This window comes from Mastigoproctus giganteus, chromosome 9 (genome assembly GCF_048544385.1).
Source record: "Mastigoproctus giganteus isolate SK-2022 chromosome 9, ASM4854438v1, whole genome shotgun sequence".
Lineage (NCBI taxonomy): Eukaryota > Metazoa > Arthropoda > Arachnida > Uropygi > Thelyphonidae > Mastigoproctus > Mastigoproctus giganteus.
In genome coordinates, this window is record NC_143583.1 from 130,164,409 (window position 1) to 130,177,556 (window position 13,148).

At 35.2% G+C, this 13,148-nt stretch overlaps 1 protein-coding gene across 2 annotated transcripts in view; it reads right to left on the reverse strand.

Moving 5' to 3' along the window:
* Window positions 1-13,148, reverse strand: part of LOC150080729 (TBC1 domain family member 1-like) — a 339,728-nt gene that overhangs the window by 112,854 nt on the left and 213,726 nt on the right. For both annotated transcript variants that reach the window (XM_090381763.1, XM_090381761.1), the window contains one exon: window positions 7,948-8,094. In XM_090381763.1, the coding sequence (XP_090237889.1) occupies window positions 7,948-8,094 (147 nt within the window). The remainder of the gene's footprint in view (window positions 1-7,947; window positions 8,095-13,148) is intronic.

The following is a 13,148-nucleotide window of genomic DNA, read 5'->3' on the forward strand; positions in this document are numbered from 1 at the left end:
TAGGCCACATTTTGAGAAAGTACTTTCAGTTCCTGTGCAGTTTTCTTGTGTTCTTGTTATATGAGATTATTTTAACCACTTCATGGATTATCCCGAGATATCTCGTTTTTAGTTTTAAAAGTTATGTGGAACTACACGAAATATCTCGGGATACAATAATACCCAAAGCAAACAATAATACCTCAAAATTTAGGATTGAAACATATTTTCTCTGGCTAATTTTGCATTAGGCAGGTAAATCCCGAGTTTTCTCAGGATTTTCTTATGCCTGGCAGCAAATGACTGGCTTTCGTTTTACTTATATTGTAGAGCAATGTCAGAACAGTAGCGCGTGTTCCTGTGCCGCCAATAAGCAAAATATAATTTGCGATCCTAAATGCAGAATACTGAACCCATGAAAATAATTCACAAAAACAATATTGAAAAATATTTCAGTGCCCTCTTGAACTGCCGCCCGTAAGCAATGCTTACCTCGCCTGTCCACTTGTGGCAGCCGTGTGTCAGAATGTAGTTAGTTCGCGATTACTGCTTGTGGCAGGAGGTTACTACTTGTGCATTCCACTTGATTTTTTAAATTTATTTATATAATGAGTAATAAAGACTTTTTCTGTGCCTTTCTTTCTTTTAGCTCAAGTGCTAATTTATTAAAAAAATCTGTATAATTTGCACACTTTTTGGCGTACACGAGATAACTTGGGATAGCCCAAATGGGTTAATTACTCCTATGTATTTTATATGAAAAAATTAATAAAAAACACAAAATACTACACAATGAGTATTCGCATGATGCATACTTTTAATCTGTAAAATAAAAAAAGTAGATCCATTACGGCACATTTACAGAAAAAAATTTTCTGGGAAGGGGTTAATATTACTTTTAACTCTGACTACTACTGAAATTACTATATTCTTAGACAATAGCAAAAGTATTGTATCTCAAAAACTAGAGCTAATAAAAAATTTCTGAAGTCATATTAATTTTTCTCAACCCAAAATTAGTAAAGTTTGCCTATTTTAAGAAAGGAAACAAATTCAAAGAATTTTTTTGTAGAACAGTGTAATACTTCACTGAACTCTTCTTCCTCTTGCTAAGACTACACACATCAGGGAACATAAATTTAAATTGAGGAAGGATAGTTGCTGGATAGTGTGGAAGTTTGCCTTCAGCTAGCTGGTGGTTGATTGTTGGAACAAGCTCCCACACCTGTTGTTGTGGAAGTGGATGGTTCAAGGAGGAACTAGATAAATTCTTGGAGGGTGGGGAAGGGAGAAATATTGTAGAGATTTTTTTTTTTTTTTTGCTGATGCTATATAAGCTTGCTTTCTTGCACCATTTGCCACTATAACTACGACGACTACTACTACTACTACTACTAGACAGATTTCTAGTAATTCCATCTCTAAAATCATTAAATATGTGAATGTAGATGTAAAATATTTATTCAGTTTATCAACAATCTATACAGTATCATCACCAGCTATACCATTCATATTGAGTGAACCAATGTGATTCATCCCTTTCCTTCTATTGTAAGCATATGCAAAGAACTCCTTGATGCTTTTATTTGTACTCTTATCCAAAACATTCTCATAATCTGCCTTAATTGTCTAACTGCCCGAGTAACCTGATTACACACACTGGTTTCTACTTATTATAGGATTCTGTATTCCTTGATAATTTATAATTATTCTACACATTTTTTCCCTCTGCAGAATAGGCTCATCAGTTCATTTGATACCTGTTTGATCAAAAATTTTAACATCTCTTAGTTGGTATAAAAGTAACGATAAAACATTGGTGTTCAGTGATTCTCTGAACACTTCTCATTTGGTATTTACATTTTTTTGTAACATCACTTGATCCCACTAAAAGTGCAGTTAAAAATGGGCTCAAAGGTGATTATAATGAGCTCAGACATTAAAAAAATATCTGGACTCATTATAGTCAAGCATTTGGAGTGAAGGAATGGGTGAAATGGGAGGGATTTTTTTGTTTTTTTTATTTGGCTGATGTTATATAAGCTTGCTTTTTTGCATCATATGCCTCTACTAATGCTAATGACCTTTCAGCTCATTTTTAACCACTTTTTTCAGTGAGACTTAGAGATTTTAAAAAAAAAGTGTCTGAGTCCCACTTTTTAAAATGCCTGAGTCCATCATAATCAACTTTGCATAAACAAAAAAACTTGTCCCTTTACCCTTGATAGTAGTTATTTCTTTGAATACATCCCACATCAATATGCTATGATTAGTATCACTTAAAAGGATAGTAATAGTAATAATAGTAATAGAGGCATGTGATGCAAGAAAGCAAGCATATGAGCTTTGCAGCATCAGCAAAAAGAAAAAAAAAAAAAAACAATTTTACACAACCATTCCCTCTAAAAGGAACATTTTTCATGTTCACTTTGCTCGCATCCATGAGATTCCGATGTTTGCACGAGATATCCCATTTTTATTTTCCTCAGTTACTGTTAAACTGACTTCTCCTTTTAGTGATAAAGGTTCTTTCAATTCACTTCAGTTTACTACAAATGTGCATTCTGTAGTTTTTCTCAACTCTCATTTAATTACTTTTTCGCATTTAATTACTTTTTCGCATTTAATTGGAAGATTCACTGTTGATCTCTAGATGTTCTTCACCATCACTTCTTTTCAAAAATTTCAGAAGTGATCTGCTTAACTCTTGTTCCTTCTTCTCCAATTCACCTTTCCTTTTTCTTTTAGTTGCCCCAGATTCACATTTCCTTCCTGCATCACAACCTCTTTTAAAACTAGCCATCTCACTTAAACAGATTTAATTCTGCATGTTTTTTTAGAAAATTACTATTGCAATGCAAGGCAACTAAATATTAGCATTAGCATTAGTAGAGGCATTTGATGCAAGAAAGCAAGCTTATGCAGCATCAGCCAAAAAAAAAAAAAAATAAATAAATAATAATAATAATAAATAAATAAATAAAAAATAACCACTTCACCCCTCTGTTCGTTCGAAGTACCTGTCCAGCTGAGCCTTAAACTTATTTAGGCTATCAACTTCCACGACAAGGGATGGAACTCTGTTCCACCAACCAACCACCCGCTGGCTAAAGGCAAATTTCCTGACGTCTATCCTACATCTGTCTTTCCTCAATTTGAATTTATGCCCTCTCAGGTGATTATTCTGAGCAAGAGGAAGAATCCCATCAGCATTGAGCATGCTCAAACCATTCAAGGCTTTATACACCTCTATCAGATTACCTTGCTGGTGCCTAGTCTACAGACACTGTAATTTGCAAAACTTAAGCCTTTCTTCGTAAGAGCACCCCTTTGTCCCATTCACCAATCTAGTTGCCCTTCTCTGTACTCGTTCCAGCAGCTCTACATCCTTCTTGAAATGAGGCCTCCAGGCCTGTATACAGTACTCTAGGTGTGGCCTGACCATTGCCTTATACAAGGGAATAATCACCTCCTTATCCCTGCTAGAAAAATTCCTATATATCATTGACAATACACCATGAGCTACTCTTGCAGCCCGTCTGCACTGCTCAGAGAACTTCATATCTGCCTGCACAACCACCCCCAGGTCCCTTTCATTCTCTACCACTGTCAGTGTAGTACCACAGAGTTGATACGTTGCTCTGGGGTTGCTGTTTCCCATATGTAGTACTTTACATTTGTCAATGTTAAACTTCATTTGCCACCTCTCAGCCCATCTGCTCAACTTTTCCCGATCCTGTTGCAGCAGCATAGTGTCAGTAGTGTCCTTGACAACCCTGCCAATCTTCGTATCGTCTGCAAACTTGGACATTAAGCTTGATATACCATCATCAATATCATTTATAAATACAGAAAACAATAATGGACCCAATACTGAACCCTGAGGGACTCCACTAATAACATTTGTCCACGATGAGCAGTGTCCATTGATTACCACTCTCTGTCTTCTCCCCCTCAACCATAGCAGCAATTTGCCTCCAATGCCACACTGCTCCAATTTGTGCAGCAGTCTTCCATGTGCAACAGTATCAAAAGCCTTTCTAAGATATAAGTATATAATATCAAAGTTATTCCCTGCATCCAGTTCTTTTGTGACTGCATCATAGTATCCAATCAAATTGGTCAGGCAAGACTTCCCCTTAACAAAACCATGCTGGGTCCGAGCTATAACTGAAGTCTTGTCTAGATGATCCTGCAGTGCTTCTTTAACCAGTGCCTCCATTAGTTATCCGGGAACAGAAGCTAAACTCACAGGTCTATAATTACTTGTGTCAGCTTTTGATCCTCCTTTGTGAATTGGGGTCACATTTGCACATCTCCAGTCCATGGGTACCTCCCCTGAGTCCAAGGAAGCTCTCATAATTATGGCTAAGGGTTTGCTTACTTCCTTTGCTGCCTCCTTTAATATAACTGGATAGATCCCATCCACCCCAGTTCCTTTCTTGTGTTTATCTTCAACAGTTTCTCCTCCACTTTACTCTCAGTTATTACAAGATTCTCTAGCTTACTGCCAGAGTTGAATACACCTCTGGCATTCCCCTCCATATATATTGAAATTTCCATATATTGAAATTTTACTTAGAGTAAAGAAAGGAACATGTGAAATAAAACAAAATTGAAACCAAATAAAGGTGACCACATGACATTACACTTATGTGGAGCTTTGTTCATCTTAGCAGTCCCTCTCCTGTTTACAGTACTACCATAATGTAAATTGGTCTGTTTGTAAGCAATGCCTTGTTTGTTAGCATGTTCACTACACGAAATTGCCAATTTCGAAAAATTTTATATTTCAGTACATATAGTAATATTACATTAAAAGTATATTTTAAGGACAGAAGGTTTCATTTCTTAAAAATATAATAAGGTTGCATTTTAATTAATGTACATTTTGTAGTGGATATTCTAAGATTTAAAGTTAAATGAATTTCTGGATACTTATATATGCTGGGATTAAAATTTTTCAGCTGCAAGGTCCCAGAAGTGTTAGGCCTTGGATGTAATCACCCACTGCTTTTGTCATTCTCTCTCTCTCTCTCTCTCTCTCTCTCTCTCTCTCTCTCAGGAGTAGAGATTTACCTTTGCGAGTGTCCACATGAAATTAGCATTTCATTTACATATTTGTCTATTGCATTTCTAGTTGAGGTAAGATAGGGAAGAAATTGCAAATCTACAGTAATGATGTAATTCAGATAAGTACTACTGTTTATAAAATTTACCCTGGTGTTGAATACACCAAACGGAGAATACAGTAGCTGGCTCCCTTCTCAGAGGTATGGTAGATGATTACACTTTCCAATTTTCGGTGTGATTTTAGTGGTTCTTTACATACTTTTTTTTTAACTGCCTCAGGAACATGATCATGTCCAAAGTACATCCAAAACTGTGATACAAAGAGGAATAGAATATTGTGGTTGTACAATATTAATATTATACAAACCCACAACAAATTCTGTACTACTACCCTTACTGCTTTTCATGTTATTGTACAGTTGGTTGGTGGAGTGGAGGTTTAATTGCATAAGGGCTACTATGGCTAAATTGTACCATGTTGTTGTATAACTGAATAGGAAAATTCAAAGTAATGCAAGAATCTTGGTCCACATCACTAACCTCTATCCAGTTCCTTCTGAAAATCAGCAGTTCCCCTTAATCCTTAAGTTCTCATCTATGACATTAGCAAAGACCCTTGCACCAATTTTTTTTAAGCAAATTTCACCTTCATTAAACAAATCCTTCTACCAACTAAGGCAAACCATTCTGAGAGAAATTTTTCTCCTTACAGGGTCCCTCCGGTCTAAAGTTAACTGACAAATCTCTCACTATATAATCCCTTTTGTTGTGTCTGGGCAGAATTTCAGACACAATAACACTGATTTACACTGGGCACTTTTCAAGCATGACATTATATTTTGTGACCAAGTCTTCAGTTTATTTTTAGGGGTCATTAGTTCCCGCATAGTTAACCATATATCCTTTAGTACAATTAAAAACTGAAAACCAGCTAATAACATAATTGATTTTTATATCACACACAAACTGTCCCTGTTTCATCTGTCTTTATTATAGAAAATATTCCTAGCCTTTCCTAACAATTGAGTCTCCAAATTTAAAATTAACTCATCCAGAAAAGCAGTCAGTGCCTCATGATCCATCTCTGAGGCCAAAATATTTAGGAAATAGCCACTTTGTGTAGTACTGAAAACTCATGTAACTCCTGGGTCCAGATTTACTCTTCATGGTATTTATTCACTTTCTCAGAGGCTCGCTCTCATCCAACAGTTTGTCAGAGTTTTGATTCAAGATTGCCATAATCCCTACATCTAACATGCAAAATGCATCATTAGCTAAAGGAAAGCTCTGCATATATGCCATAGTAAGTGACAGCAATAAAACCTTGAATCAATAGTGGTAATTTGCTTCTGATTCTTGCTATCCTGAGTCATGCTAGGCTTACCACTTCTAGTGGAAACCATATTTACTGCTAGATAAAATTAAATTGAAATATCACAAAATATCCTACATTAAAATTTTAAATTCAGAATTGCAAATTAATTATAAGCTGTTGTAAATTATGAATTTCTGCTACTGATTTTTACGCTTCTGCTGAATCTGTGAAAGATTTAATGCAACTTTTGAACTAATTATTCAATTTAAAAGTAATAATAACTATACATTCAACACAATGAATACTGCAAGCTTAACTCAAATATAAAACAGAAAGAAACTGAAACACATTTAAAATTTACCAAAAACTCCTACTTGAGTGCAAGTGTCCTTGACCAATCTTCAAAACCAGTTCCTCAGAAGCACAAAAATTGCATCCATTCTATCTGACAACCACAGCACAAGTCAAAGGTGTCTATGTACTAGTAACTTATCAAGTGGCTCAGTTACATTTGTGGAAATACTACAGTTGAAATAACAGTGCTTTCTAACTAAAACACATATAGGCTACTTCTGTTATAACACTTTTTCTTAACATCTATATAATATCAACCTTATGTTTGTGCTGTTTTACTCATGTGCCATCATCATCATTCTACTCTTCTGTTTAGCCCGGGTTGAGTCCCTTTTTTGGATACTGACCTCCATTGTTGTCAGTCTTTTGAATCTCTCATCATTTGTCAGTAGCTCTGAAAGCGTGTGTTCTCCTTTAGACATTGGAGCCATTCTTTTTTGGGTCTTCCTGGTGGTCTCTTATCTCCAATTCTTCCTGTCAATACTACATTATGCAGCTATTGTTGTTTCATCTGATTCACATGTCCAAACCACTGAAGTTGTTCATATCTACATGTGCCATATCTACCTATAATTCACTGGTATAAAAACTGTGACATTTTTACACCACACTGAACATTAATACTAATAACAGCTTTGTCCAAAAGATCAGTTTAATGTGTGGGGGTGTATTTTAAGTTCACCCATAGATTGTTTATTAGCAGAATAAGAAGAGAGAGAGAGAGAAGTACTCTGTCACAAAAACAAACAAAAAAAAAAGAAGATCCCATCACAGTATCTCCACATTCATTAAATGATATATTGTAAAACTGACAGTGATTAAATTTGTATCTGATATAACTAAGCTCCTATAAAATGTTTTTTCAAGAACTTTTTTTTTTTTTTTTTTGATTTATTCAATTAAACAGTCTTTATAGAAAATTATCCAGGAGAATTCAAGGAAGTTCTATAGTAATATGCCAAGTGTATAAGTTTGATAATTGGAATACTTAATATAAAAATATCAAGTATAACGAAATTTAAATGTAAGTGTTTTCTCAGTATATTTCCTATTTAGTTGATAAATACTTCAAATACAAGCATATTGAAAAAGGGAACTATTATAAATTAACATTTTCTTAGAACTTTAAAATTAAAAATAACTAATGCCACTTGCCATTTAAAATTACTATTTTTCAAATGAATATTTTTTAAAGCGTGTTAATTTTAATCATTAATCTAACTTACATTTGATCTTTAAATTTTCTTTTTCCATGCGTATCAGAATTACTTGTTCCATTATAGCTTTCTTCCATAAGGCTCGCAATGCTGCAGAAGATCTCTTTTCCCTCAGATCTGTTACACTACCATTCTTGGTTTCACCTAAGCCTGTACCTTTAAGAGTTAAAACAATGTATGTAATCTGATATGTTTTTAAGATACAACAAACAAATAATAAATTATATATCCCAACAATAATAATAACAATAACAAATGAAACAAATTATGATATTATTTGTTTCATTTATTACTGAAATTATAAATAAATTCAGTTTCTAATTTATGATAGTCTTTTGATACCAAACAAAACTGCAATATAATCTTTTCAGAATAAAAAAAGAAATGATGTGTTGCAAAACAAGTTAATAAAAGATCTCAATATAGATCACAATTTTAAAAAGAAATGAGTGAATTGAATCAGAATTCCCAATTCGTATTCAAGTGATTTGGAGAGATGCACAATAATTTACATAATATCGGTGTTTAGATACACCATAGACACTCTTAAAAAAACTACAAAGTAGTTGTTGTGGGCATCATTTGCTCTTTCTCATATTGTGCTCTGCCTTCACGACGAGTTGCCATGATACTGCACTACCTCAAATAAGTAACGCTTCACTAATAGAGAAGACTATTGTTACTTATTCTCAGTGAGTACCACCACCCAGACATGTTTCAAGGCTACTGGCCTATCATCAGTGGGTGGGCAGGTACCCTAGTATTGCAGACATGACGACCCAGTTGTGAAGTTAATCGCACAATATGAGAGATGCCAAAAGGTGTATAAGATAATATTTAAAATCATTAAATGCACATGGCATAATACTTTAAGAGTTTAGAATCTATATAATATTGGTGTTTAGATACACCATAGACACTCTTAAAAAAACTACAAAGTAGTTGTTGTGGGCATCATTTGCTCTTTCATTTGCTTCTTTGCTCATATTGTGCGATTAACTTCACAACTGGGTCGTCATGTCTGCAATACTAGGGTACCTGCCCACCCACTGATGATAGGCCAATAGCCTTGAAACATGTCTGAGTGGTGGTACTCACTGAGAATAAGTAACAATAGTCTTCTCTATTAGTGAAGCGTTACTTATTTGAGGTAGTGCAGTATCATGGCAACTCGTCGTGAAGGCAGAGCACAATATGAGAAAGAGCAAATGATGCCCACAACAACTACTTTGTAGTTTTTTCAAGAGTGTCTATGGTGTATCTAAAATTATTTACCTCTGTAAATTATTGTAAACAATAATTTACAGAGGTAAATAAAAAATATAAATGGCAGTTTTAAACCTTTTGGGATTGAAAACATATATATATATATATATGGAATTTCCTATACATTCTGTGTAGTATAAATGTACTGATGACATATATTTGATGAGGTGTCATCAAAATCAGGGGAGAACTGAGGTGGGCGGTTTTCCTTTGAATCACTGCCTTTTGAAATGTACTGCTTGTTTGATGTTTGTGGAACTATGATATTGCCAAGGGGAATGTCTTTGTGTGTGCTCGATGTAAGGAGTGTCAAGAAATTGGGTGCCAAATCAGTGTTGTAATGGGCCTTTATGAGAGCTTGAAGAACAGGGTAGATGCCTGGTAGGATCCGTAGCCGAGTGGTCAGGAGTGGGAGTGCAGTAGAACACGCTCTTTGAGTTAGAACGGGGTTCAAGACCCTGACTGCTGAATATGGTTGATTTGCCAACCCGCACTGGACCAGCATGGCAGATTATGGTCCATTTCCCTCAGCATGAATTGTTGAGGAGACTTCCATCCTGCAGTGGGTTGATAATGGCTGCACTTTACTTTTTTTTTTACATCAAAAACTTTGGGATTAACAGTGTACCTCAGAATTGTGGCATTATAGCAAGTTATGACTTATCACACATTTGGTGACTCATCTATGACCTGTTTACCTGCAGTCAGTCTGAATTAGTGCAAGTTGAAGAAGAGAAGGCACTTTATGTTAAGGTGCTACATTTCAAGTGAGTAATTTATTGAGCAGGAAATATGCATCAAATTTTGTTTCAAATTAGGGACAAGTGCAATGGAAACCCACAAAATGTTAAAAACAGCTTTTAGAGAAGATGCTATGTGCCATTTGAAGACATTTTAGTGGTTTTCAAAGTTTACAAAGAGCAGTTTATCCATCAGAGATGATCCTCACTCTGGCCACCTTTCTACTTCAAAAACAAATGATTCAATTGCTTGCATTTATGGACTGATCAGGAGTGATCAATGTTTAACTATCCACGAAGTTGATAATCAACTTGTATTTCTCATGGAGAATGTCAATCAATTTTAAAACAAGATTTGAGAATGCAATCTGTTTCAGCCTATTCTGTGCATCGCATATCAGGATCTTTGTCAATGTACTGCTGCTGACCCACACTTCATTTCATCCATCATTACTGGTGATGAATTATAGGTATAGTTATGACCCAAACAAAGGCTCGGTTCTCTCAGCTGAAGACTTCCTCTTCTACAAGGCTCAAAAAATAAAGACAATCTAGATCAAATGTAAAAATCATGCTTCTTGTATTTTTTTTTTGACAGACACATGGTATTGTTCATTATGAACTTCTCAGGTATAGTCAAACAGTGAACCAGGAACACTACAACACAGTTACAGTTATTATGCAATGCTATTCAAATAAAACAGCTGGAAAAGTGGGCTTCAGGGAATTGGCACTTGCATCATAACAATGCCCCTCCACAATAGGCACTTTCAATTCAAGGCTTTCTTGCAAAGCACTCCATCACTGTGGCCTCCCATCTGCCACACATCAGATTTCACTCCTGTGATTTTTTTTTTTTTTTTGTTTCCCAAGCTCAAATCCCCCTTAAAAAGCAACAGATTTGTAACAACTGAGGAAATTATTCAGAATGCAACACAAACTATTAGAAAATCCAAAAGAATCCTGTCATGAATGCCTTCAGAAGTTACAGAAGTATTAGAAATTAGTGTATGCAGTATCAAGAAGTCCACTCTGAAGAAGATCCATCTGCTTGATGAAGCATTATTATTAAGCATTATTATTTCCCAAACATTAGTTCCATCCCTGAACTCTTTGATCACACATAGTATATATTATGTTTTGAAGGTTGTTTTAATGCAATGTCAACAAATTGCATCTGTATATATAAAGGTTGTCTTTAACCTCCTACAGGGATGTGGCAATATTAATGATATTTACAAGTAATATAGCTATTTTTATATTTAAGATAGTTTTGTAAATCAGTGTAGAAGGGCACAGCCCTTCAACCAGGTTTGAGATGATGTGGGCATAAAAAAACCGAACTTCAAGAAATTCTCTGAAATTAAGATCCAGGAGTTGATAAAAACTGAATTAAGTAATTCACATATCATCAAAAAAGTAGCAACTAGTTTATATATTTTTTTAAGAGAAGGTTTTTCTTTTTCATAATTTTTTTCTTTTTTATAAAATTTTGATCCTGATTTTATTTTTGACAATAATGATTAATGTTCAGCTATAAAGTCAAATTAGGAAAAAATATTAAAAAAATTTTATGTACAGAGTTTTTAAATTTTCACAAAACTTCCAATTCCAAATTTCTCAAAAAACTCACTCCAGTTGGCCTACAAACTGTCTAGAAACACATTCTTTAATGGGTTAATAAGTTTTATTACTCTTCAAGGTAATCCTTCTTTCTTTCTTTTCAATATTTTATTTTCAATTTTTTTCTTTTATTACATTCTTTTATTTTCAATATAAAGATTTCAAATGCTATACAAATATTTTCCAAGATCGCTTAATAAGTTACTAGATGACTTACTATCCAAAATTTAATTAAAGCATATGAGACGTGATAAAAAAGTTCGGGGACTGAACTAATTACTTAATTACTTAACAAGTACAGGTCACTGTTGAAAAAATGGCCATGAATTAGGGTTGAATTTGAAAGTGTCTGCAATTCTGCCCAGACACGATAGGAGGGAGTATATGATGAGAGCCTTGTCAATCAATTCGGCCCTGGAAAGATTTTGCAAGGCTCAAGGGGTAGAATTTTTTTCGGTCTGGTCTGTACTTGTTAACAGGAGAGACTGCTTCTACAAGGATGGGATACACTTAAATAGAAAGGGTGCAAGAATATTTGCTGATACTATCGAGGCAGTGTTAGGTGGGTCGGAAAACTGCTAGCTTGGGGGGGGATACAAGGACTAATAGATTAACAGTAGCCACTGGCAGATGTGAAAGTGATTCTTGCACGGCTTCTATTGGAATGAGCAGCAGCCTGGAAAACAAGATGCAGGATATTTCAGAGACTGCTGAGAGCCCCTGCGGTAAAAGTAAACACATGGGTTGTGTTGGGGTAGCTAACAATAGGAACAGGTGCATGTATACTTGCGTGTACACCAATGCTAGGAGTTTGGTAATTAAATTTGATGAATTTGAGGTATTGCTCAAAACATCAAAGGCAGATATTGTTGGGATATCAGAGGCATGGTGTCACACAGATATAAGGAATGCAGAACTGGAATTTGGGGAGTACAACGTCTACAGAAAGGATAGACAGGATAGGAAGGGAGGCGGAGTTATGCTATTAGTTAAGAAACACATAAAATCCAAGGAAGTGAAGCCAGTCGACATCGCTGGACAGTGCAGTGTCGAATTAGTTTGGTGTGACATAAGCATTGGGAGATCAAAATTGAGAGTAAGTGTGCTATAGGCCTAATGACTCTGATGAGTATAATAAGAAACTGTACAGGGAAATAGAGTGGGCCAGTAAATCAGAGAGTCTTACAATGGGGGATTTTAATTTCCCAGATATTGACTGGAATTTGTGGGTTGGTCACTCACACACTAGCAAGGCTTTTGTGGATTTATTGGATAATTGTTTTCTATATCAGCATGTTCGGGAGGCAACTAGAGGGAGTAATACTCTTGATTTGATTATCAGTAGTGATTCTTCATGCATTAAGAATCTGCAGATAAAGGAACCACTAGGTGGCAGGGATCACAGTGCGCTGAAGTGGGATTTACTCAAAGAGGTAACTACCATCCCCTGATGGTAGTTACCTCTTTGAGGGAAGGGTTTTTGCTTTGGTAAAGGTGACTACGATGGTCTGAGACAGTATTTAAATTCTATACAGTGGGACCAACTAATGATGTTACCAACAGCAAATTCAAAATGGGAAG